At 30.3% G+C, this 26012-nt stretch overlaps 1 protein-coding gene across 6 annotated transcripts in view; it reads left to right on the top strand.

Annotated features, from left to right (window-relative positions):
- LOC108915062 overlaps positions 1 to 26012 on the top strand; it is a 105595-nt gene that overhangs the window by 73684 nt on the left and 5899 nt on the right. For 5 of the 6 annotated variants that reach the window (XM_018721055.1, XM_018721032.2, XM_018721048.1 and 2 more), the window contains exons 4-5: positions 947 to 985; positions 10340 to 10526. In XM_018721055.1, the coding sequence (XP_018576571.1) occupies positions 947 to 985; positions 10340 to 10526 (226 nt within the window). The remainder of the gene's footprint in view (positions 1 to 946; positions 986 to 10339; positions 10527 to 26012) is intronic. The other variant, XM_018721039.1, reaches the window with a different exon arrangement.

The following is a 26012-nucleotide window of genomic DNA, read 5'->3' as shown; positions in this document are numbered from 1 at the left end:
GCAGTAGGTGGAACTGTGGTTTTTGTTGTATCGAACAGAACTTTCCCATCTTGAAATAACTTTAATCTCGTTATATAAATAAACTGTCCTTCGAGCTTCCGTATTGCGGCCCAAGTGCATTAGAATGCTGCATTTCAGCAGCAGAACGGACAGTATAGCATCAAGCAGAAGCGGCTTATGAGAGGCCATCACCTTTTGCTCCACTTAATTGTTGTCTAAGGTCTAAACTATGTTATATATTGGAAAGGTCACAGTTCAAGTGGACAACAGTTTAAAAAACAGTTGCTAGTGTACTATACAGTGTACAAAATGAGTCAAAAAATATTCCTGCCGTACCCTTTTTAAAATCTTTTCCTTTTAAGGTTTTTTTTTCAAAATATGCAATAATAAAACAATGACTACTTTGTTAAATACACTATAAATATTGAAAGTGTTTGAAAATTCTGAAATTACCAACGTCTTATTTGAATCTACAAACCCATTGAAAATTTATAAAATTACTTTATTAATCTGTGGGTATAAAACAATAAATTAAAATAAAACTAAACAATATTATTGATTTAAGGCAAACAAGTGGACAACAGTTTAAAAAACAGTTGCTAGTGTACTATACAGTGTACAAAATGAGTCAAAAAATATTCATGCTTTACCCTTTTTAAAATCTTTTCCTTTTAAGGTTTTTTTTCAAAATATGCAATAAAACAATGACTACTTTGTTAAATACACTATAAATATTGAAAGTGTTTGAAAATTCTGAAATTGCCAACGTCTTATTTGAATCTACAAACCCATTGAAAATTTATAAAATAACTATTAACCTGTGGGTATAAAACAATAAATTAAAATAACACTAAACAATATTATTGATTTAAGGCAAATTTAGCTCTAGCTTAAACTATGAAAGCCTCAATAGAACTCTTCGTCTAAGACTGAATATTTGTTATAGGTTTTATAAAACTCTCTAGGCTCGCACAGATGAAACAGAGTAAGTTCTTATAAATAGAATAAGTTTTATAATAGCTTTTGGCATTGGTTTTATAAGCTACGCTATCCCTTTTAGCTTTATTAGCCTCTTCTGATTACAGTCACAGAAATATAGATTTGTCGATATTTTTATAAACAGTTCTTATCAAATTCCTGTAGATTATTAAAAAATTTGAATGGAAAACTCATAATTCGACGTAAAACTGAAAAGTTCGATTCTCTTTTTTTTTTATTTAGAAACATAGAGGTGTTTTTTTAACCCAGACATTTTAATGAAATTAAATAAGAATCACTATATGACAGCCACTAATTAAACAGATTTGAATGCGAATTTTGAATTAACCTCTAATTTTGTAATTCTCGATGTATTTTATCCGCAGAATTTTCACTCCCTGAGGTTTAATAAATTTGTAATACTAATTTGACGAATAAACGCTTTCCCGTAGCCTGGAGCGGATATCGTGTTTCAGTCAGTTTTGAAGTAAACTGTATCCGGAAGTATGTATGAAAGGTTGCACGCCAACTGAAACATGAATTTATGTGCTTATCAACAATATAGGTAGCATAAGTTAATCTGCTTCTGACATTTAGAAAGCTTGTATTGTTTGTTTTAAATAACGTAGAAGTTTATGATTCTGCTCATTATATGTGATTAATATTTAAACTTAAACAACAATTTTATGATGATTATCGAAGATATATTATTATCCTTCAAACAGGTTGCATGATTCATATTTAAATAAACGGTTAGTCATTCATTTTATAAAATAAGAGTTGAAAGTCAGTTTAAAAAACAGATATTTAACCCTACAGACAAAACACATCAGAAAACAAGTACTTTATTGGTTACAATATTATCTATATAAAAACACTTAGGTTCCTGACATAGTGAAATGAAACGATTTTTATCTTATAAAAGATCTGACTGATAAAAGCAGAGAAAATGTACGCATCACTACACGAGACACTTCACTTTCGAAAATCAATTAGTATCTCGCTATCTCTCGCTATGGAAGCAGATAAACAAACAGAATTTAAAGATCCAAACCTATTTGCAAAAGACAAGATATTCATAGTTTTGAAAACGAAAAGAGATTGTTTTCGAAACATTAACAAAGTGAAGTGCTTTGACATAGTGGTCGACATTTTTTAATTTTTGTTTGTTTTTTTAGTAAGATTTTTGGTTAGCAAAAATATTTCATAAAAACAACTCTTGACCCCTTTGACGCACGGATGTTTGATTAATTTTTTCATAGAGAACAAAATATTAAAATAAACTGAAACAAATAACTTGCTCTAAATGAATAATGCATGCCAAAACGTCATGAATTTCACCTGATTTTTTTATTTTAAGATCTCCAATAACTACAGAGTTTTGTCATTGTATTCTTATTAAAAAAATGTGTCATATACAGGGTGTTTATTAAGTACTTGTACAAACTTTACAGGGTGAATCTTTGACTAATTTTAAGATAAAAAGTTCATATGAACATGGATCCGTAACGGCTTAATTCTTGAGATTAAGAGCTTCCAAAAAAATTTTTGTTTGATATTTTGATTAAACTTTTGTTCGATAACATGGTAATTTGACGAAATTCGGGAAACTGGGAGTATTGATGATGAGAAACTCAAATATTTAGTTTTCTGTTTAATGTTAGAAGGCACCACATACAATGTTGAACCATAACTTTTTTGTGTCGCTCTGTATGTCATTTTTGACATATCTATTCTCCAATCAATTTTACGTAGAAAAGATGCTCTTAGTATTTGTCGCTGAAAGCAGCCGTTTTGTACAAAACGGGTTTAAAGTTAACCCTGCGTTCATGGAATTTTGTAACTTAAGAGTTTTTTAAAAACAAGTGAAAAAATGTGTACTCATTTGCAAAACTAAGATTAAACTACTTCTACAAATAAGTGTTCATATGAACGTTTTATCTTAAAATTAGTTAAATATTCATCCTTTAAAGTTTGTACAAGTACTTAATAAACACCCTGTATATTTGTATTATTCCTAAATATTACTACTACTTTTTCAATAATTTTAAAATGGAAAGAGATAAATACCTTCTGCTTTCATATTTAATTTTTTTAATTAAAGGTCTATAAAAAAGTGATAGGATTGCATTTAATTTTTTGAAACGATCAGACTGAGTACTTTGAAAAACACCGCTGTTATTAACAAATTAACTTTTATGTTGATTATAATAAACGTAAATCAGATGAAAAAACTTTTAAATTGATCCACAGTTTGTTAAATTCGAATAAAGCAAATTCAAGTTACAGCATTTTAATGCCTTTGTATGTAATTTTTTGAAACAATCAACTGAGTACATTACTTTGAAAAACACCCCTGTTATTAAGTATATAAATTAACTTTTATGTTGTTTAGAATAAAAGTAAATCAGATGAAAAAAACCTTTAAAATGATCCACAGTTTGTTAAATTCGAATAAGGCAAATTCAAGTTACAGGCATTTAATGCCAGTGGCATGATAAAAGAAAATGTTAATATTTTAGTTAATAGTGTAAGATATATGTATAATGTAAGATATAAATTTTAAAAAAAAACTGTTTCTGGAATATACCCAGAGAATTATCACCAAGAATATATGTGTCATTATTCTCTATTTGATCATAATTAAGAAAAATTGTATAAATTAGTTTGAATTAACTTAATACCTTGATTAGCGATTGAGTAGAGTAATTAGCTGCAAGTATGAGTTTGTCAATTATATGTACTTAATTTCAGTAACGTCACTTTTAAATACGTAATTCTACGCTACAGTAATGATGAGACAACGAAGAGAACGTTTTTCATACGAAGTATGACTAGCAGAGAACAATGACAGCATGCAACAATTGTTTCATCCAATCTAGTAATAATAATGCAATGCTCCCTGAACTCTACGATGTGATGAAATATACCTATTTAGTTTTAATTATCGTTTGTTACAGTGCTCCCCCAGCTGTTGAAATAATCGCGTAAAGAATGCCCATAAATAAAATATAATATCGTTTTCGGACATTCACCCCATTTCCTTAATTAGCAGTAATAACCGAATTAACAGTAACAGCACTAATAAAAGTGAACAACAGTGCCAGAGGCCTCTAATAGGGAAATAAATTTAATTACCAGTGAATTTATGGTATGCAAATGATAGTGTAGAATACGTGAAAAATTTATGAATCTACTACTTTTCTTGACAAAGCATGAAGTACAGGATGTTTCTGAAAAGTAACGCTACTATTTCTTAAGAAAAGATGTTAAAAAATCTCTACCAAAAAAATAAGACACAATTTGCAGCCAAATATAAATTTCTAGGTCATACGCAAACATAATAATTAAAATAGTTTCATATTTAAACGTCTGTATACATATGCTCTTTGTAGTTAGTTATTCTAGTTATTAATAACGTTAAATTGAGTGATTCATTTTCTAACAATCAGGTGCTGTTAGATTTTTATTAATTAAATTAACATGTGCTTTTCTAATGCCATATTTTTTGGTTAACTGAATTAAAACAATTTTTGGACTATGTACTAAATGTTGCCGGCGTCAGTGAGTATCATCAATGGGTCTTTTAAGGTTAGATTTGAAGATATAATGTCTATGTAAATGAGAAAATTCTAAAGCAATAATCAATCAAAGAAATATTTCTAGATAGGTACAATGTACAATATTACAAAGCCGGTTTATACCAATATTTATTATTATAAACTCGTAAAAAGAAAAACAAGGTGAAACTAGCAACAAATCATATTTCACCAACTTTTAAGATTGTAAACTAATAACTGTTATGAAATAAATAAAAAATATTGTACCTATATGTTACACAAAACGAAATCATGAATGTATTGTTGCGCAGTCGTATTGATCTTATATTATTAAATTATATCCGCAACATCTAATATTAGATTCGCGTGATCAAATTTCTCAAAATGTTTTCACGACATTTACAATGAACATAAATATCATGATTTTAATTTACATCTCTCGTGAAAGTTTCGGTGGAGATAAAACTGGCTTGAAATACGAACTAGAATTTCTTTTCCAGCATGTATAAGGTGTGTCTACGAGAGAAGTTATACCCATGATTTAGTGTAACAGTTAAAATTAATTTTCAAACAGAAATCACAGTCGTGCACGGTTCTGTTGACTTTCAACATTAACAGCTAGCTTTTATATTCTTTGCAATTTTGCCGAAATTTGTCTCTTGACAATAATATTTGAACAGAATGCGGCACATGAGAAATAGGTAGTGTTAGAGTCAATGATTGAAACAAATAAAACCAAGTCAATTAAATACAATACGGTTTTTAATCACCAACAATATTAATACAACTCGGAACAAAATATAACATTCAACCGCGCACTACGCAGCTCAAAACCTATCTGTCCCTTAAAACCCCTATCCAGTACTCTATCAACACTTCTCACCCAAACTGTGGCCCCGTTGCCCTCCCATTCATTAGGAACCTTTGGTTACAAATCAGTCTATATTACCAACATGTCAAGTTAAAATAAACAATTTTTAATGCGATTCTAACAGTAGGTATGTAATTACTTTGGAAAAAGTACCAACAGTTTATCATATAGCAGTGGTTATTAAATTTAAACAGAATCCATGCATATATCATGGGCATCTTCACGTAATTTAACTTATTTAATTATGCATTTAATGTTTAATGTCTTTCAAATTATTCATAACGCCTTGTATAAGTCATTTTTATGCAAATCTTTGAACAGATAGATATTCTCAAGAAATTTCTAATTTCTCTAAAAAATATATGGAACACATGTTTAATAGAACTTGAGAATTAGCAGAAATAACGGATACAAAATCGATGAGAATATAAAACTGATCTTCTATTAACCGGCAAAAAGCTATTTAATGTAGGTCACTAGATTGTAAACAAAAATAAACTGTTCGTTTTTATTATAGTTAATACGTACAACAATAATAATGTTAATACACCTAATGCTTTCAATAGAATGACCTACTTCTTTCAATTAGATGTACTTAGGTAAAAATAATACCAGTAACTGACTTGACAATACATCGACAAATACACCTTTTGACATGTAGCCAATGAACCTTATTTTAAATTGTCATAAACTACTACTAGTTAATGTACTGTACGCTATTTTAAAACTATTGAGTCGTCTTCAAAGGTTATTGCCGGCAATAACTGTTATTGCCAGTAAATAACAACATTTCTTATATTATTTGTTTTTTGAAGATATAAAAGCCTAAAGTTTCTACTTTTTTATTAAATAATAATAATATAAATATTTTTTGTTTTCCCTTTATTTTATACTGTTTAGGCATATTGTACAGAATCAAATAATGAATAATTTAGCTATTTTTGGATATAAAATTCAAATTCACCTACACTATTAATTTTTTCAACGGGAACTTGTTATACGACCTTCACCGTCCAGAGACTGTCAGAATAAGATAAATATTTTGGCAACTTAAATTAACAAAGAATGTTTATTTGTTATTATTATTTCTAAATAGGTGTACGTTATAGATAACAAGTATTTATATGCATTTTAAGAATTAGTTAATTTACTTTAAATATAATATAATATATATATATTTTTCATTTTCATCAATCATTTATAAGCGTATCATAGTCGTTCGTGTATTTAGCATGTTGAAGAAAATTGGGTAATATTTAATCGTAGCCTTTAATTTTTTCAAAAACATTAGATTAAACATTTATGTTTAAAAATGAAAAGTTTGAATAAATCTACATAAAACTTGAGAACTTTTTCAATATTGCACATATTACAAAACATTAAACCAATATACAAACAAAATCTCAAAGTATATCCAATAATTGCACATATTTGTTAGGTTTTTTTAAACGAATTTGTTCATTTGTATGAACAAATTCGCATTTTTGTAAATGTGATAGGCTTTCTCATAAATTGCTTGCAATAAAAGGGAATAACTAAACTCCCAGGATATCTTTGCCAATTTGTAGAGTGTATTATTAAGCTGGCAGGAATATTACTCACGAGCTTTAAAATTTTCCACTGGATATCATTTAGAGGATGAGTTTCATGTTTTTATTGATCTAAGGCTCGTCCTAAAGAAAATACGAGACCTTGCGGAATGGTTGAGTATCGAAGGATTTTCATCATATTTATTTTTCATGAATGAATAACAAAGTATGTTATTAAGGATATTGATAAACTCATTAGATGGAACGGTTTTTAAACAAACATTTGAATTTTGATTGCTGGTTTGCGGTAAACATGAGCATTAAATATATTTTATTTCACATCTGTATATTTTGGAAAATTACTTATAAAATATTTATGGCAAAAACACACTTTATGTCTAAGACTAACTTTTCAATATCTTAATATTTGTTCACAAGTAGTTGCTTTAGAAACGAGCATATAACTTTATGACTGCACATGTTTCATGACCTAAATTTTTGATGTTGTAATAGTTGAAATAGCTGTAAATGCACAATTAAATTTTCGGTGTTACTGAACTATTCGTAATGTTTATAAATGATGTATACTTCCTTAGATATAAGTTTTTATGCGTTATTTGTGAAGTTTAAAATTTTTTACAATAACTTGAAAAATTACTACACACTTTGGTAAGAGCCAATGGAAAGAAATATAGAATATAGAACCTTCAAGAAACCCTTATCTTTAATTCATAACATTTTATTACGCCATTTCGGAACATTACTGATATCTTTTTAATGGAAGTAAATGTTTATGAATATTATCATGTAATTTACGATAGCACATTAAAATTCGTTCTATTAGATGTATTAAAGCATATGAATGGATAGTAGGTAAATAGAAAATTTGTGCCATGAATAAAAGAGAATAAAAACTAAGGGGCAAAAATTGTGAAAAAAAAATTAAGTTATAGGCTTTATTGTTTCCTAGTTTGTCTGTTATTAAAAACCCTCTAAAAATGTCTACGTTAGCTATACTTCATAATTCATCAAAATTCCAAACAATTTTTCCGCTAGTTTTGGAGAAACTATTCCCAACTATCGTTTTATCGAAAATAACTCCAAACTTAAGTACGTTTCTTATAAACCAATGCAAAAAATTAAAGAATCAAAATAATTTCCGAAATTTTTACGTGATTTTTGACAGATGTATTTAGGTGAAAAATGGTCGTATCGGAAATTAAAAAAAAGCACTTTAAAGCTCTAAGATTCTAGTTTTTAGATCTTTCGATCGAAATTTTTTAGGAGCCACGGGTTATCATGCAATTCTAAGAAATAGCGCGACAAAATAATTTGCAAATTTTCTTTTTTTTCTGAGGATTTTTTCCACGGACTTGGAAAATTTTTTTTCAGCTAAGCCATTGCATGGATCAGATACCTAGCTTGTTTATACAGCTTCAATTTCCTTTATTTTTAAATTTCGATACGACCATTTTTCATCGAAATATCGGAGTTTTAATGGAAAAGGATCCTTTTGTCTTCAATTATCGATATTTCGGCGACAAATGATCGTACAAAGAATTGAAGGGCGCAGTTTCGAACACAGGAATAAATTTTCTCACATGCTGCCGCAACTTTTCGGAATTTTTTTTTTTCATCTTTTACACGAATTTTAAAAAATAGGAAAAAAGGGTAATTTATGGTTTTTTAGAAAATGGACGGCTAAATTAGAAATATTCAGGAAATGACTAATGTTAAGCATGACTTTTACAGTTTGATATACCCAGAAGAACCCTGTGAAGATTCATCCCGATCTAGCGAACCGTTTCTTTGTTTGAAACAGTCAGACGTTTGAAAAAAATTAAAAGGTCACGTTTTTTGAGCTTAAACACTTCATACTCAAGATTAAAATGGAAAGAAAAAATTTTTTGAGGTATTCTCACATTTTTACCGCAAATAACGTTTAAATTGATGAAAAATTGATTTTTTTTTTTTCAGAGAAGAAAAAAAGTGCATAGAAATTAATTGGAAATTTGTCTCAAAAAACGCTATGAATCGGAGTCGAAATCTGGTTTGGATCATCAACTTTAATTTTAATTGAATTAAAAGTTGATGAACAAAAGTATAGAACGATTTTGTTTTCTTCAATGTCGGGAATTCCATTTCCATTTCCATTTTAATCATTTTCCATTTCCATTTTAATCATGATTATGAAATGTTTAAGTTTAAGTTAATGCCAAAAAACTTAATTTACCCATTAATTTTTTTCCATAGTTTGACTGTTTGAAACAAAGAAACGGTTCGCTAGATCAAGATGAAACTTCACAGGGTTCTTCTGGGTATATCAAATTGTAAAAGTCATGTTTAACATTAGTCATTTCGTGAATATTTCTAATTTAGCCGTCAATTTTCTAAAAAAACCATAAATTACCTTTTTTCCTGTTTTTTTAAATTCGTGTAAAAGATGAAAAAAATCTTTTTTTCCGAAAAGTTGCGGCAGCATGTTATAGAAAATTTATTCCAGTTTTCGAAACTGTCCTTCAATTCTCTGTACGACCTTTTGTCGCCGAGATATCTATGATTAAATACAAAAGAATCCTTTTCCATTAAAAGTCCGATATTTCGATGAAAAATGGCCGTATCGAAAATTAAAAAAAAGGAAATTGAAGCTGAATAAACAAGATATCTGATCGGTGCAATGGCTTAGCTGAAAAAAAAAAAATTGCAAGTCCTTGGACTCAGAAAAGAAAAAAGAGAATTTACAATTTTTTTTTGTCGTGCTGTTTCTTAGAATTGCATGATACCGTAGCTCCTAAAAAATTTCGACTGAAAGATCTAAAAACTATAATCTTAGAGCTTCAAAATGTTTTTTTTTAATTCCCGATACGACCATTTTTCACCTAAATACAGTTCTGTTAAAAATCACGGAAAAATTTCGGAAATTCTTTTGACCTTTTAATTTTTTGCATTAGTGTATTCTTCAAAACTAGAACTTTTAATCTTTTATTTATTTATTTATTTACCATTTGGGACACAAACAGGCGAAAAAACCCACTAAATTAACAGATAATCATCAAACAACAGCACAAAAAGTTTTAGGATAATAAATAGCATAGAAAATATTATAAAAGAAAAGCATCATAAAAAGAATGTATATAAAAACAGTCAAGTATATATGTATATGTGAAGGATTGTTTAATTAGGCCGTTTGTTTTTTATCCCAAAGAAAGGGAAAATAGATTTCAAATTTATAGAAAGTATTTACACCACAAACTACAAAGTTGAGTTAAATACACTAGTCACAAAAATTAAGGAATAAAAAAAATCTAAATTTTTAGTTGATTTTCGGAAAAAAACATTTTTTTTTGAAAAAAAAATTATTTTTCAAATAACCAATGATGTGAATTTTTCATTATTTTCAGGCGGCCTAGAGAAAGGCGGCATATGCGGTCTCTGCTTTCCTCGCAAAAGGGGCCCGGGAGCCATCGCCGTGGGCCCCCCGCAGTGCCCTCACAGCCAGGTCTCCAGCACGAGAAGTTCCATAGCAAGTTCGCCCCACAGCCAGTGCCCCACCCCATTACCATTCCTTGTTAATTCTGGGTCAGTAGGGTAAGTCTGCTTTCATTACTTGACAAACGGCCTATCGGTAGCGAAAGTGGTTGCGAGAAAATTTTTTTCAGTCACGGATAACGATCACGTGTGTGGTTAACTATTGATTTCTCTTTTGCTGTTAAATATAAAAAATTGTAGTGTATTAGATTTGCTGATAATGTTTATTTATGAATTTTATAAATGTTGGTATCGCTATGCATTTAGTATATAGCGTAGATAAGGGCATGCCTATTTATATGTAATTAGTAACAGGAAATAGTTTTTGTCCGGTAACTAGAGATTTAACAGCTCGGAAAAAACGGAAAAATTAGAAAAAAAATGTTTTTTCGTTTTTCCCGAAGGAAAGAGTTGAAATAATTTGAAAAATGTAGCAAATTACCTCAAATTAAAAAAGCACAAATTAAATATAATATTTTATTTAAAAAAGCAGGATTTTTTAGTCATTTACTTATTTCATAAATAAGAAAAAAATTGTTTTTCCTCTTTTCATCTCCATCCGTGGACACACTGCATATTTTATCTGCGTGTGATGTATTTTTCAGAGTTACCCAGTTAAATAAAAAAGTATATATGTATAGATATAAAGGGGTTTAGCCCAAGATCATAATAAATAGCTTTTGGTTATATGAAAAGCAAGTAAATTTATTCTTCAAAAACTCTTTATTTTGTTTTTATTATCTTAAAATTCACATCAATCTTCAGAAAATGTGGAAAAGCCAGGAGATTTTTAACGTCCTAAGAATCCGTGACTTTATAACTAAGAGAGCATTTAGGAAAATTTACGAAACCTCCAAAATGTTTATGAAACAGTTACTCTGTTTTGTCCGCCTCACGTTTTGCGACTCGTCAGAGGAAACTGAGTAAATGTATACAGTCAAATAAATAATTCTCAACAGCAGATATGTTGCTGATATAAAGGATAATGTTTTAATTGATTTTTCATCGATGAATACTAATGTTTTTTTCACAATCGAAAGGAAGTGGCATCCTGTTGCATATCCTTCGATTGTGATTGTTAAAATATGGGCATCGTTAATTGTCTCTCGTACAAACATAGCTCACGATATGTGTTCCTTAGGTCTTTAGGTTCCTTTGTACAAGGTATGTCCGAAAACGAAAATAATAAGGACAAATTATTGTAGAAACTAACTTTTTGAATTCAACTACAATTAATTATAGTACCTACTTTATTTATTCAGCTTTCGTAAGTAAAAAATAACAAGTTATCATATGTAGAACCCGAAAATAATTGGTTCTAATTTTCAACATTCAACGAATTAGTTTGTTTTGCCAATTTGTTGTTTATCTTTGTATTGTGGTAAATGAAACTAATGAAAATGAAGATATTTTATTGAAAATATTGTACAAGTATATGCATGCCATACTGCTGCATGTTCTGTATCTATTCCAATTAATTTATAAATTTTCGTTGCTGTTTTCTTGTCAAAGTGAATAAAATAGACCAAGAATTTATTTTTTCTAAAAGACAGATGAAGCAGCGTCAAAATGTAATAAAATAAGAGCTAGCCTTTGGTGACAACAAAAGTAAAGAAAACTGTGTAAATTCATATAAAATAATTGAAAGTGTTAATTAAAACTGAATATACCGAAAGAAAGAATAAAACAATGTGTGACAACAAGAAATATCTCCAGAGCATTTTTCCAAACCTGAACAGTCAGTATTTCTTAATCCTCCAACATTATTTGACACGTCCTTTCTAAATTAGTTGCAACGGGTTTTACATAGTACAAATTTTATTGTCATTATTTTTAATACATGGCATTAATTATTCGTTATGTTTTAAAGAGGTAATTTTCATGTGCAGATGTGGTTTGAATAAGCTATTAATCTTAGAATGTTTTTTCCTAAATCTAATTTCGGCATTTATCTCGTTTGCGAGTTCTTATTGCATTGAAAGTGCCATCTATTATCATTGTTGAAAGTAAAGAAGGAAAAGAAGGTCAAGTATCAATTACCAAAAGAGAATTATACAGGGTGTTAGAAGTTTGACTGCCTTAATTTTAACAGACGATAGAATACAATAAAATAAACAAAAGACCTTATATGACATAATAGGTCCTAAACTTAACCATTTCCGAGAAAAAAATTATCAAAGTCTTCAACTTGATCTACAAAAGTTCGATTAATTCAGGAATATTGACATAACTGCGTGCATAGAATACCATAAAATACAATGTTTAGGTATCACTTTTTTTAACTCTATGCTTAATTCTCAAAAAAACTAAAATTAATTAGCGCTGTAATAAATTTAAAATTCGATAAAATTTATATCGAGCAATGTGACAATGGCGCGGCGGATAACACGAGGTACTAAGCTGTCCAGCAATACGCAATTCAGTTGGTATCTGCAATTGGACCGTGTAAAAACTGAAAAAACAAAAGTCTTGAAATTTACTAAAAGGTTCACGATAATAGTTGTTTACATTTTTTCCGTAGGACAAGTCTGCCGCGTGCACACGTGGTATCCACCAGCTGTGTAGGGTTATGTTAAGCGCTGATGTTGTTACGTTGTGATGAAACTCTCTAATATTAATGCTCGCTGTATTTTGAAAACTGTTAATCTTACGCCCCTGTAATATACAACTTTTTTGGTCATTTATGATTATTCTATCTCATGCTGAAGTAATGGCTGTCCAACTTCTTACACCCTGTATAGTTACTAATAGTTACTGTACAGGGTGATCCGAATTTTATGCAAGAAACTTCGAGGGCAGATAGATCTCTTTAAAATAATATGTGTTTGCCTTATAAACATAGGTCTGGAACGGCACCGTTTTAGAGATACAGGGTGTTGAAGTTGTCAAAAAAATTGATTTTTTGTTTATATCTCTGGAATCTATTAATCGATCTTAATAAAATTTGGTACATATAATGTATGATAGTAGGCCTTATATTCCCTGAAATATTAGCTTTAAAGGTTCAACCAGTGGTGTACAAATGGACAGGGGTCACCCTCTTTTTTACAAAATAAACTACGCCGCTGCATTTTTTACATGTCATTGTAACTGATTTATATTTTAATGCACAAAATACGTAAAAAAGGTGACTTTAATTTTTTCCCTAAGATTCGCCGTTCTCAAGTTATTCATAGCAATACAATCCCCTTGTGGCAGACACTTCTAATAATAATATGACAAGAATATTTATGTTTAAAAGTAAGTGCAATTTGTAAGCACATCAACAAAATTATTTACACTCCTTTCTAGACCACCTGTGAGGTAGTGTGCGATATAAACAAAAAATCTATTTTTTTTAACACCTCAACACCCTGTATTTCTGAAACGGAGCCGTTCCAGACCTATGTTTATATGGCAAACACATTATTTTAAAGAGATCTATCTACCCTCGAAGTTTCCTGCATAAAATTCGGACCAATGTTGTAAAGCTCACATAGAAGAACTTTTGTGACGAAAATCTTTCTAAGGAAATTTAGGTATAAACGATTAAAATAGGGGTGGCCTACCTTTAGATCTCGAAAAGGGAGGCACATAGATTTGCAAAATATCTTTTTTTTGCAATCAACTAATATATACAATCAGGTTAATGTGATTTTTTTGTTCATAGTGATATCTATTTAAATTTTAATGTGATAGTAACATTCGATTTCTAAAACTTTGTAATACTGTAACCTTAAGAAAAATGAAAATATTATGAAGATAAAAAAACTCCTAGATATATTTAACAGTAGATTACGGAAAAAGAAATGTATTTTGCAAACCTTTTCGAGATCGGCCACCCCTATTTAAATTTTTTATTTCGCAAATTGCGTTAGAAAGTTTTTCATCACAGTTCTCAATGTGAACCTAAAAATCACCTCCTAAAAAACGATTGGGTCCCTTCATTATCAAAATACGACCAGTTTAATTTTCACGAGCTGTCCCTAAATATAGTGTTATTCTCTGTATTGAAATGTTTGCGAAATATTGACAGCCAAACAACGTGAAGGAAATCCGTACGAGGTCATCATCTTCGGTATTAGAAGATTATAAAGGGTACTCACGCGATTGATGAAGCCAACTCAAGCTCGAGCGTGCCAAATAACGATTATTCTTTTTGACGTTACGAGAAAATACGCTACTACCCTTTACGATTTGCATATTTTATAGATGTTTATTACATAATTGTTGATATTTGCGAAAATATTTACATAAAAAGGTGTATACGTCACGCAATAGAGCATATTTCTCAAGAACGCATTCTAAGATTTGTCGTGAAGAGAAGTGTATCTATTTAACGAGAAAAATCTACTCAGTTATTCTGATCGTCTATGGTGTATTGTCCAAATGCATATTTCAACTTGGTTTCTATTTCATAATAAGCTGTTCACTCAACTGCTAGCGATGACAACAAAATACTGCTCTAGGATTAAATGTATTTTCTCGAGCGTTTGATGAAGCATTTGATTGATTATACATTTGGAAAATTCCACTGCTATAATATCAGAGACATATTATTTTACTGTCTTCTGAACCCATTAAATACTTTATCTGGTCGGATCTCCAATATTAGTACACAAAATCAAGTAAACAAGATATACCAATTATTTTTTACGACCCCTAAGTGTAAAATAATTCGTTGTTTATGCTGATAAGCGACTGCCTTTTTCTAGACTATGTAGAAATCAGGACGTACTTCTTGTTTACTGATTGTATTATTGTAAATCGGTTGATAAGCGTTCAGTACTCTTTAGCCTAAATTATTCGCAATAATCTTTACCAGACTTACGAGTTTTGTGTTTTTAGTAGATAAGTTGTTAAACATGACAAGGATCAATTAGTTGTTCGGAGATGACTCTGTTTGCGCATCTCATCGGTCAGATGAGATTGATTGAGCTATATTTTATGTCCAAACTAAAATCCGCCACGTCAGAAGCTACAAAACTATTTCACTTGCGTCACAGAAGCTTCGATAGACTTAAACCATAAACCTCTTTAAGCTTTCCTATTACGCCAGAGAGTTAACAAGGGTTTACTAATGACAAACCGAGCTGGAAGTTGCGGGAGTTGTAACTTTATGTCCGGCTTTAATTGGGAAAAGTTAATGGCCATAGAAATTAGTTTTCTTCTCGATAGAAAACTGGTGCAGTTAACATTTCACGTATGCTTTGAAGTTTAGCCAAAAGCAACCTTGAAAACTCCCTTTCAAAAATTATTTTTGGCTTGTATTTCTCCCTTTTATAGAACGTAATAATTCAAAACTGAGGTGAATATATTTTGGGAACATAATTTATACTTATTCTCCTTTCCTTCCATACATATCTGATAAATAATCGTGTCATATTCAAGGATAGGGTAGAGCTGCCATCTTATATCACGCACAGGCTATTACCCCGTCTTCAAGGGAAAAAAACTTTCTTGTATTATTGACGTAAGCGAGTTGGTAAAATTTTAATTACGCCGAATACAACTGAAAAAATTATAAGCTGCTCGCCCACTGAGCTGAAATATTATCAGTTCTATTTCAGGACCACTTACAGTGTAAATAATAGATGGATCTGGCTATTTATAATTTTGTCATAAGGTATTTGAATCATTACAGTGGAATTTACGCACATGTGTTTTGGTTTATGGTTGAATATATGTTGGTAAGAATGAAGTAGACATCAAATTTTGATTAATTTTTCAGAATCATATTGCCGATGACATATTTATATTTGTTGAAATATTTTGTTTAAATATTTGCTTATGCATATTTTGAGATAATAAACCTATTAGTAGTCATCCGAATATTAAATAAACATAGATTGTTGCTAGTGTTTACCAATTTTCAACAATTATTCGTAGAAAATTGGTAAACATATTTATACTTTTTGATTTAATACACGCCAGTCAGATCAAAAAGTATTAAATTTCATATTGCAAAAAAGGCATTTATTATGCTCGCCTTAAATTTGGTTAAAATGGAACGTCTTTTTATACTTCAGGAAATATGTAAATTGCATCTGCTAAAACAAGGAAAATATTTACATTCCATTAAAAGCGATCATAATTTTTAGGAGTAAGTAGGTATGTTTACATACATGTGCTATTAAGGAAAAATAATTTTCAGACGAACGCACATATTCATTTCTAAAAAATAGAAAATGATTCATTTTGCCTGGGACCTCCAAATTACTAATTTACAAAAGTTTATTTTTGAATATTTTTACACTGAAATCCTTTTAATAATCAAAATTCTATTTTTAAATGTTACTCATTTACTTCTTGAAATTTCAAGTTTCTTGTCTTTAGATTACCTGCGTTATTTTTATTAGCATTACAACAAAGTTGAAGGAAAATGTTTAAAATCTGATATAACAATTAAAATACAGGACGTTCTACCGAAAAGGGCGAATTTGGACTAACACGAAAATTAATTATTTTCAAAACCGCCGAAATACGTAAACTTTATTGACTTAAATTTCTTTCCCTACGAGACGTAGGTCAGAAGAAAAATAAGACTCATTCTGAAATAGTGTCTAAGGTGGCTTATTTGTGGCATAATTCACTTTTAACACATCCCATACATTCCTTTCATCTAAAATACCTATTTATCAACAATTATTTCTTGCAATCACTTCTGCATGTGAAATATTTAATGAAGGTAACTGGAATATCCCAATATGGATTTTTTGTTTCAATACACTGAAAGTTTTTTTATGATACAATTAAAAAACAGCAAGGATAAATTAAAAGTTTGTTCATAATCAAAACTACTCAGCGATTTTTTTTATTTGTTAAAGCTGTTAGTGTGTGAACATTTCTTTACAATGACTGTTCAAAACATTTTTTTGTATCTTCTTTCTGATCTAAGCATAGTATTATATTATATGTATTTGAGATTACGTATCATGTTATTCATTCATTGAACATGAAATTACTTTTTTGGAAAATGGCGAATGCGCTGATGAAAAATTGAGTACTGAGCCTTACTAGATTATAAATACAAATGTGAAAAAAAGAACAATTGACGTTCTAAATACAAAAGTGAAAAGGACAATTGTGATTTTAACGGCCAATCGTACCATATACAATCGTACTATATACATAATTTTTTAAATCGCCACTACTTTAAAAAATTTCGCTAAAATTTGCTACCATTCCAGAGAAAATAGATTTTAATAGATAATTTAAGATGTTTTACTGTCATCATATTCTAATACAATTAAACTTCCTAAATTTGTAATAAAATGAAATATTGTTTTCGATATGGACCAATTGTATTTCTATTAAAAAGTCAATATCTACATAGATAAAATGTGTTATGTTTTTAGCCACCTCTATGGTTTAGGTAAAAAACTTATTCTAACATTCTGTTACCCCAAATCTACTACTTACTACCGTCCTCCTACCGCCATTAACAAAAATATAAAAAAAAATATTTTTAAAAGCTGGTATCTTTTTAAGGAAGCAAAATTGTTCTATGGTAACTTGATTTAAATAGGTATATTATGACTCAAGGAAGGTCTTTTAATAAGGCTTACATATAGTAAAGTCACTGTTAATAAAAAAAACAATTTGACAAAGGAATTTTTGCAAAACTGTTGATACCAGCTGGTTTTCATATCCGTTGTACTCAGATCCAATAGTACTACAAATACAACAAGGATTTCCAGTGTCATCTATATCTTTAACAGTTAAACTGCATAATTCTACACGCCGACATACCCCATTTAGACCAAATATTAGTACCACTTTTATTAATAAGAACTTATCGTCTGGAGTCTCTTTTAAAAACATAGTAACGTTTTCCATAGTCAAAACTTTTGATTTCTTTACTTCATGTGTACTATTTTGATGTTTTAAAAAGGCAAGTAGTTTTTCATATTGTGATATATCCATATTTTCGTTTATTTGTATAGTACTTTTCAACAAGGAATATGTAGACCATAAACTGAATGCCTAAGAGATTTTTCCTAAAATAACGAAAGGCATTGTATGAAAAACACTAAAATATGTAAAAAATACAGTAGTATTCTTTAAAAAATATGTTAGCATTACACTTTCACCAGTTCTTAGTGTGCTAGTGATGCCACTTACAAAATATTTCATATATGTACCTTCTCGTATTTTTCCTTGAATTTTAAAGGAAATAAGCTCCAAAATGCTTCTCGCTCGGCATTTAAAATGTCTCCAGAACAATTTTCTAAATTATTTTTAGTAGCAATACTCATTTTTATAACTAATATAATACTATTAAAACTTTGCTCTTCTAAACTTGTTGTTTTAATATAGGTACTATTACAACATACTTTGAGTCTGACAATTACTTACTTTTTTCGCTTACTTATTCCTTTCCTATATCCCTTTATAATATCTATCTTACTACTATGTTAAATTTGCATTTTGTTTTTGCATTGACGTCAGGACGAAATATCCTGACCATATTCTTGAATGGAAAACCTGAATGAAGTACATATAGGGAGGCTGTTATTTGCAAAGCATGTTATAAATATTAATGAAAATGACACCGTGGTTAAACGAATGTTATTTGGATAAAAGAACGCATAAATACAAAATGACTACGACTAACTTGTACTTGACGACGCGCTACGACACATGATTTCTCCATGAATTGTTAATTTGGACAAAATACTTTTTTATACGTAATGAATTATACGTATGACAGTTTTATAAATAAACCTCATGAATCACATGCATTAGGTACTTATATAATGATAAGAATATTTTTTTTATTGTTGACGAAAAAGTAACTACCCACATGTATACGACATATTTGTAGTGCCTATAGTTACGTATATTTAAACATTATTTCCATATTCACATTCATACATGGTTAGAAAATGTTTGAAATAAGTATTACAAAGTTTATTTTTTTGTAACCAGCCTTTGAATTAAATAAAAATGACTACACTTATCATTAAATTCGAAATAATATCAATACCTACATAACAAACAACATAAACAGATAAATAAAATTATTGGTAATGTAACTGCTTCAAAATGGGGTAATAAATTAAGTTGTATGTATAATTAACCTAATTACACCTCAATTGTATACATTAATCCAATAAAAATTTTCCCGGCAGATGGTTAATTTTTAATATAAATTGTTGCAGCCTTGATGTTAAAGCTTGACTTTTAAAAACACACGTGCATACAATTTTACCGACACTATCACGAAGATATTATTTTCTTATTACACAGCACATATATTATCTGATCGCGTTATTAAAGCCTTAAATCGATAATGAGCTGATCCAGTATACCACAATGTCAACTAATTTCATTCAAATCTTTTGTGCGAATTCAGAGATTTGTAGCAACTAAATGCATTGTGATATTATCACGTTCTCTGCAGTCGCAATTTGACTTGTAAATTTACCGCCAACAAGTTTTATTCTAATCTCTCTAATTGCGACACTTTACTTACATTACGTATTCGGTTACTGTTGACATTAAAGTTAATTATTTGTTGTAAGGTACGTTTTAAATAATGTTCAGTACTGTTAACATTATGTTCTTTAAATATGTCGACATAGTTTATTAAAAAATATATAGTTAATTATTTATTAACATATATGTACAATAGATAAGCGAAATGGTTATATACTTTAAAAACAAAATATGATTATGTCAAGTAATTAAGGTATACTATCACGATATCAACATTTTTTTTAATTTTAATTTGTTAAAGTAAAAAAAAATAAAACCTGTGATACGTTAAATTTATTTTTGTTAAATTTAAAGTATGGAAAGAGAGATAAACGAATTCTAATTCATTGATTTATGGTGTTGCTGACGACAATTACATGATAAAACATTCTGCATTTTTTCATTTGATACGGGGGTGTATCTAGAGAATTTAACAGATATATTTACATTTGCAACGTTTTGTTGCACTCATATCGTTATAGGTGCATCTAAATTCTAAACCGTTCGTCTTGAACTTGAACTTAGAACTGCAATAGTAAACCAGCATAAATGCAAATTTAACCTTTGGTACTTTGTATATCTAATACTTAAAGGAGCAGTAAAATAAATGTTGTACTACAATGTCAATATTTATATTTCATTGTAGATAAAGGTGAGCAACCGCAACCTGATGATTATTTTTCTAACTTTTATTAGATTATATTTTTACGATTTTTTAATAGATGTCGCTTATTTTGAACTGAGATATTTATAAATTTTGACCTAGTTGATTTCTTTGTATAAACAATTATATTTTTGATTAATAATTGTACTGGAACTTAGCCAAATATTGTGTTTAATTGTAATACTCGTAGAATTTCTTTCAGGAGGTAACTTTTATTGAAAATATATTTCCACAAGAATAGCGGAATTTCGGGAAAATTTGTAACTGTTTAAAAATAAAATATAGGTACTACTTAGAAGTTGTATATTTATGTTGCTGCTAGAATGATTTTCGAGTAAAACAAAACCAAATACTCGCGATTACCAGTACGTTTAAGTATATTTTTTTCGAAGACTGTAATTAAAAGTTGACTTTTACATGATATTTAATAATGGCCAAAACAACAATTTTTTGTCTACAAAATGTAAAAGTCTTTTACATCCACCTACAAAAATCATTTAAATTATAGATGATGTAATCATTTTCCCAGTTTATTTATTATAACGTTTAAATTTAAAGCCATAATAATTGTACAATTGTGAAAACAGACTCGAAGATGGTAACTTGCTCACTGCAATGGTTTCTTGGTGTAATTATTAGATTAGATTATTAGATATGATATACTATTAGAATTTTCAATTTTATTACCAATTTACATATCCCTCTGCAAGTAACGAAAACCTCCAGCCCCCATGCACGTCTTTTAAGAGTGGTGAAATCTATAAAAAAACTAATGAATTAATGTGACTCACCTTCATTAATAAAAAGCCTTCATCTGGTGCCTCGAGTAAGAATTTCTCAATCTCAGCTTTTGCTAAAACCTTTGATTTGTTTGGACGATATCCTACACATTTATTTTTCAAATACGGTACTAATTTGGAATATTTCTCTATATCTATATTTTGTTTGACGTTTAGTGTTCTCTTCAGCATTGAATAAACTGGTTCGGAAAGTCCTCATGGTACATCGGACGTTACGTGAGAGCGATAAAGTCTTAGAAATCCGTGCGATAGACAAGGATGGTTACATTGAAGACGTTTCATAACTCTCTCACTTCTAACCCGAAACGGGCGGTGACTCTTCAGATTATGAAACGTCTTCACAATTGCCATCCTTGTCTATCGCACAGATTTCTTTACTTTACTTTGTCGCTCACATGTAAAGGCAGATGGACCATATGGATTTTCCAGCCCTGTATAAACCATAATGTTGTCGGCTGCACCATTAATTTTATATTCAAAATATGTCAGTATCACACATTTTTTAATTTCTTAGAATCATACAATTCCAAAAAATCTTTTAAGTATAAGCAGATTCATTTCTGGAAATAAGTCCAAACATTGCACTTTTTGCTGCTTCAGACACTTCACCATGATTTTTTTTTTTCATTCATTATTGAATGCAACCTAGCATCCAAACAACTGTATGTAACGGTAGATGTATCACGTTTAGTTTCCCACCCTCTCTTGGGTACAAGCTGAAGGTGATGAAGGATTTAATGAAATATTAAAGCACAAGCAATTTCCCTTATGAGGGCTGACTTTTCTAATTAACCTTTGCAAATTTATTCATTAGTTTAGATGGCGAAGGCGCAGAGTAACGGCCCCCTTCCGCCACTGCTTTGGTAGAATAAATATCTAATGAATTATTAGGTACTATGGAATTTGTAATTTAATTTCACTAGAAACTAATTGTTATAGTCTAATGGAACTCACGGGGAATTAATTAAAATTAATTGCAATGAGGTTACATAAATGAGGATTTTAAACAATACATTCTTTGTAATAAGGCATAATAGAAAATTCATTAATCTGTAAATGCGGAACTTTAAGTAAAAATTATACGTATGAACAAAAAACTACCTGCCATTGCAACTTTCACAAAAAATTCCACAAGATATACTTAAACAATATGGCAAAATACTACTTAATACTCCACAGGATAAACTATTGGTCTTTACTGCTGTTTAGAGTGGTGCTATTTTGTCCATGTTTTAAATAACATTTGAGTTTATTAACTATAACGTCTTTTAGTAACCTTTTCTTCTTACGTCAATAACTTCAAGGATTTCTTTGAATTTTCTAATAGAAAGTAATCCTGCCAGTCTATAATTAATAACAAGGAATTTTGTGCTGTAATTTTTTCTCTCTCATTGTAGTTCACTTGTGGTTGGCTAAGTGACAGAACTATAATTCTTTTGCTAATTCATAGAACTAAGCTCTTTATGTGAGAGAATGTTTTCCTATTACTATTCTGGTATCATGTCATCATAAAGATCATTAATGTACACGCTATATTGATTTGATATTTAACAAGCAGTCAACAATGTAATGTAGGTACATTTAAATTATAATGTTGTTATTTTCTGGATACATCTACATAGGTTAGATGTCCAAAATAAATTATTTTTATAAAAAATCTTCCTATGAAGCACGATTATTGTTTACACCCATTGCAAACTATTCACTGTCCAAAGTATGGAAAAAGTCCACTTGTAAACGTGATTTTATATTAACTGAGTGATTTTCAAGGAAATCGCGATAGATTCTTAGAATAAGATACAGTAGGTCGGATTCTAAAAAGTACCTATAGAAACCGTACCTTGCGAGGCTTTACACATTTCATAAGCATGGTATATAGATTTTCTAATCTCCATCCGTGTTGAATGAATTTAAGGGACATTACCTCTGTGGGTGACGAAATTTACATATTATTGTTTTTAGTAGTTATTGATAAATTTTTATATGAAATAAAAAATTATGAATAGTTGTTTAATAATTATTTTTTAAATTATTTTATCCTTATTAACATGAAGTAGTTAAAACATTTTTTTTAAGTCTTCATAGCTTTTCTTAATTTTCTTGACACTTGTTGACATTCTTTTGTCTTTTTTTCTACTTCCTATCATCATTTCGTTTTCTTGTTCATACTTTATTCCTTCACTTCGCCTATATAGTTCATTTATATATAATATTATCGTCATACCAACTATACTATATGTATTATCTTTTTTCATTATTGGTACAATTCTATTTTATTTTATTGATTTAAGTTTATTTTTTATAATTTTTATGTCATTTTTATGTTTATGTTATCTTTGCATACTTTCCGAGATACTTATTTCGTCTACCATTACGCAATTTAAGAAAATATCAGTTCATTTATTATGAAACACGTTTTTAAAAATCTTTAAACATCACCATCGTTTTTGCAGAAGATGTGAATTTTCCAGTATAAATTGAACCGATTTCTTATTATATTTCTAACAAGGTAAATATAAATATTTTTCTACTAAATTCGACCTACTCTACCTATCGCCGTATATTATATCTGCTAAAAATAGACAAGACACAACTATTGTAAAGAACGGAATTTGTGTAAACCTTTTGTTGGGGGCGCTGGAAATTTATTACGTCTACATTTTGCATGCCACTGGAAAAAATAACAAGATACGGCGCCGGAACGATAATGTATTCCCTTCTGCCAGGGCGACAGGAAAGATTTTTTTTTCAAGATATCGATTTTGACCACGTGAACGACACATTTTTCCTCCTTGTTGCATCACACCAGTGGCGCTGGAATGGAGTTTAGGACAGACTCGACCGTATACATACTTATATGTGAAAAAATAAATGGAAAAATTCAGGGAGACTGGACTAATTAGTGATCTTAAACACTCTGGCCGTCCTTCAACAAGTAGCTCAACACAACAAATCGAAGCAGTGCGTGAGAGTGTTGCTGAGAGCCCAAGAACATCAATTCGACACCGTGGTCAAGAATTGGGATACTTCAAGAAGCGTTTTACAGAGTATTCTAACAAAAGATTTGCATCTCCATGCTTACAAAGTTCAATTGACTCAAGAACTGAAGGCTACTGACCACGCAGGGCGAAGAAAGTTCGTTAAATGGAACAAACAAGTGAATGCTGATTTTTCGAACAAAGTCACCTTCAGAGATGAAGTTAATTTTCATCTTGATGGCTTCGTTCAACAAAATTGTCGCATTTGGGGTTCCGAAAATCCACGAGTGATTCTTGAGAAACAAATGCATCCGCAGCGTGTCACTGTTTGATGCGGATTTTGTCCTAGAGGCGTCATCGGACCATTCTTCTTAAAAAATGCGATTGGTCAAGCAACAATAGTTAATGGTGCTCACTATCTCGACATGATAATCCAGTTCTATGTGCCTTAAATTGCAAAATATGGATGTAGACGATATATGGTTTCAACAAGACGGGCTATATGCCATACACCGATATACTGTTCAATTACTGAAGGTAATTTCGTGGTCGTGTCATTTCCCGTTTTGGTGATCACAATGGGCCGCCCAGATCGTGATATTTAAAGCCGTTGGACTTGTTACTTTTTTAGGTCTAAAGGTGGGTACAAACTAGAAAGCACATGCGGCGAGTCAAAGTGAGAACGCATGCATATTTTAGTGTGGACCGTTGATTCGCAGCTTCTCATCGCATACGTGGCTGCTCGCGAAAGGTTGCGAACGAGAATGAAGCGAGCCGAAATCTGTCAGTTTTTGAGCACCGCTCAAAGGGAATTATACGTCGCAAGTTCACTCATGCGTTCTCAGTGTAGACGACACTATGACCACAGCAAATAAAACAATTGTTTTATATGCTGTGCTAGGACACTAGTATACATTTACGTTCGACTGAGGTGAGTCGTTATTGTATGTGTGCAATTAGGGTTGCCAGATTTATTTCATGACTGACCCGGAGAAATTCATGGCTAAAAAAAGGTCTTTAGAAAATCTGGAAATGAAATTGTTTACGAAGAGGATGAGCTCTAAAAAAAAAAGAAATATATAATCTTAAGTTCTGCAATTAGACAAATCGATGTCTAAAAAAAAAGGAATATGACTGGAGGAAATGGATTTCGAGGGTGGGTAGGGCGTTAACCCGGAGAAATGACATGTTAACCCGGAGCCCGAAGATGTACCATCAAAACCCGAAGACTCCGGGTCAAACGCGGAGATCTGGCAAGCCTATGTGCAATATGTCTGAATCACAGGAATGGTCAAATGAGCAATGTTTGCAATTAATAGATTATTATGAAGAATACCGTTTTTATGGGATCCTAAACACCCGTCTTATTATTCAAAAACTGAAAAATCCGAGGCCTGGGACGCTATAGCAGAGAAAATGGGAATGGACATGAAAACTGTATGTAAATTCGTTTATAACAAAAAATGCAGCCTGCGTTATAACAACTACTTCATCTGAAGACATCTTTAGGACGAATTAATGAAGCACAGTGAGAAACATCGCATGCGTTTGAGGAAAAGTGTCACCATAATCATTGAAGAGCGATAACGCATGTATATGCGTGTGGTCTCGCTTTGACTCTTCGTATGTGCTTTCTAGTTTGTAC

The sequence above is a fragment of the Anoplophora glabripennis genome, unplaced genomic scaffold, assembly GCF_000390285.2.
Source record: "Anoplophora glabripennis isolate ALB-LARVAE unplaced genomic scaffold, Agla_2.0 scaffold19, whole genome shotgun sequence".
Classification (NCBI taxonomy): domain Eukaryota; kingdom Metazoa; phylum Arthropoda; class Insecta; order Coleoptera; family Cerambycidae; genus Anoplophora; species Anoplophora glabripennis.
The sequence above is the reverse complement of the archived record's forward strand: the minus strand, read 5'-3'. Positions and strand labels throughout refer to the sequence as shown.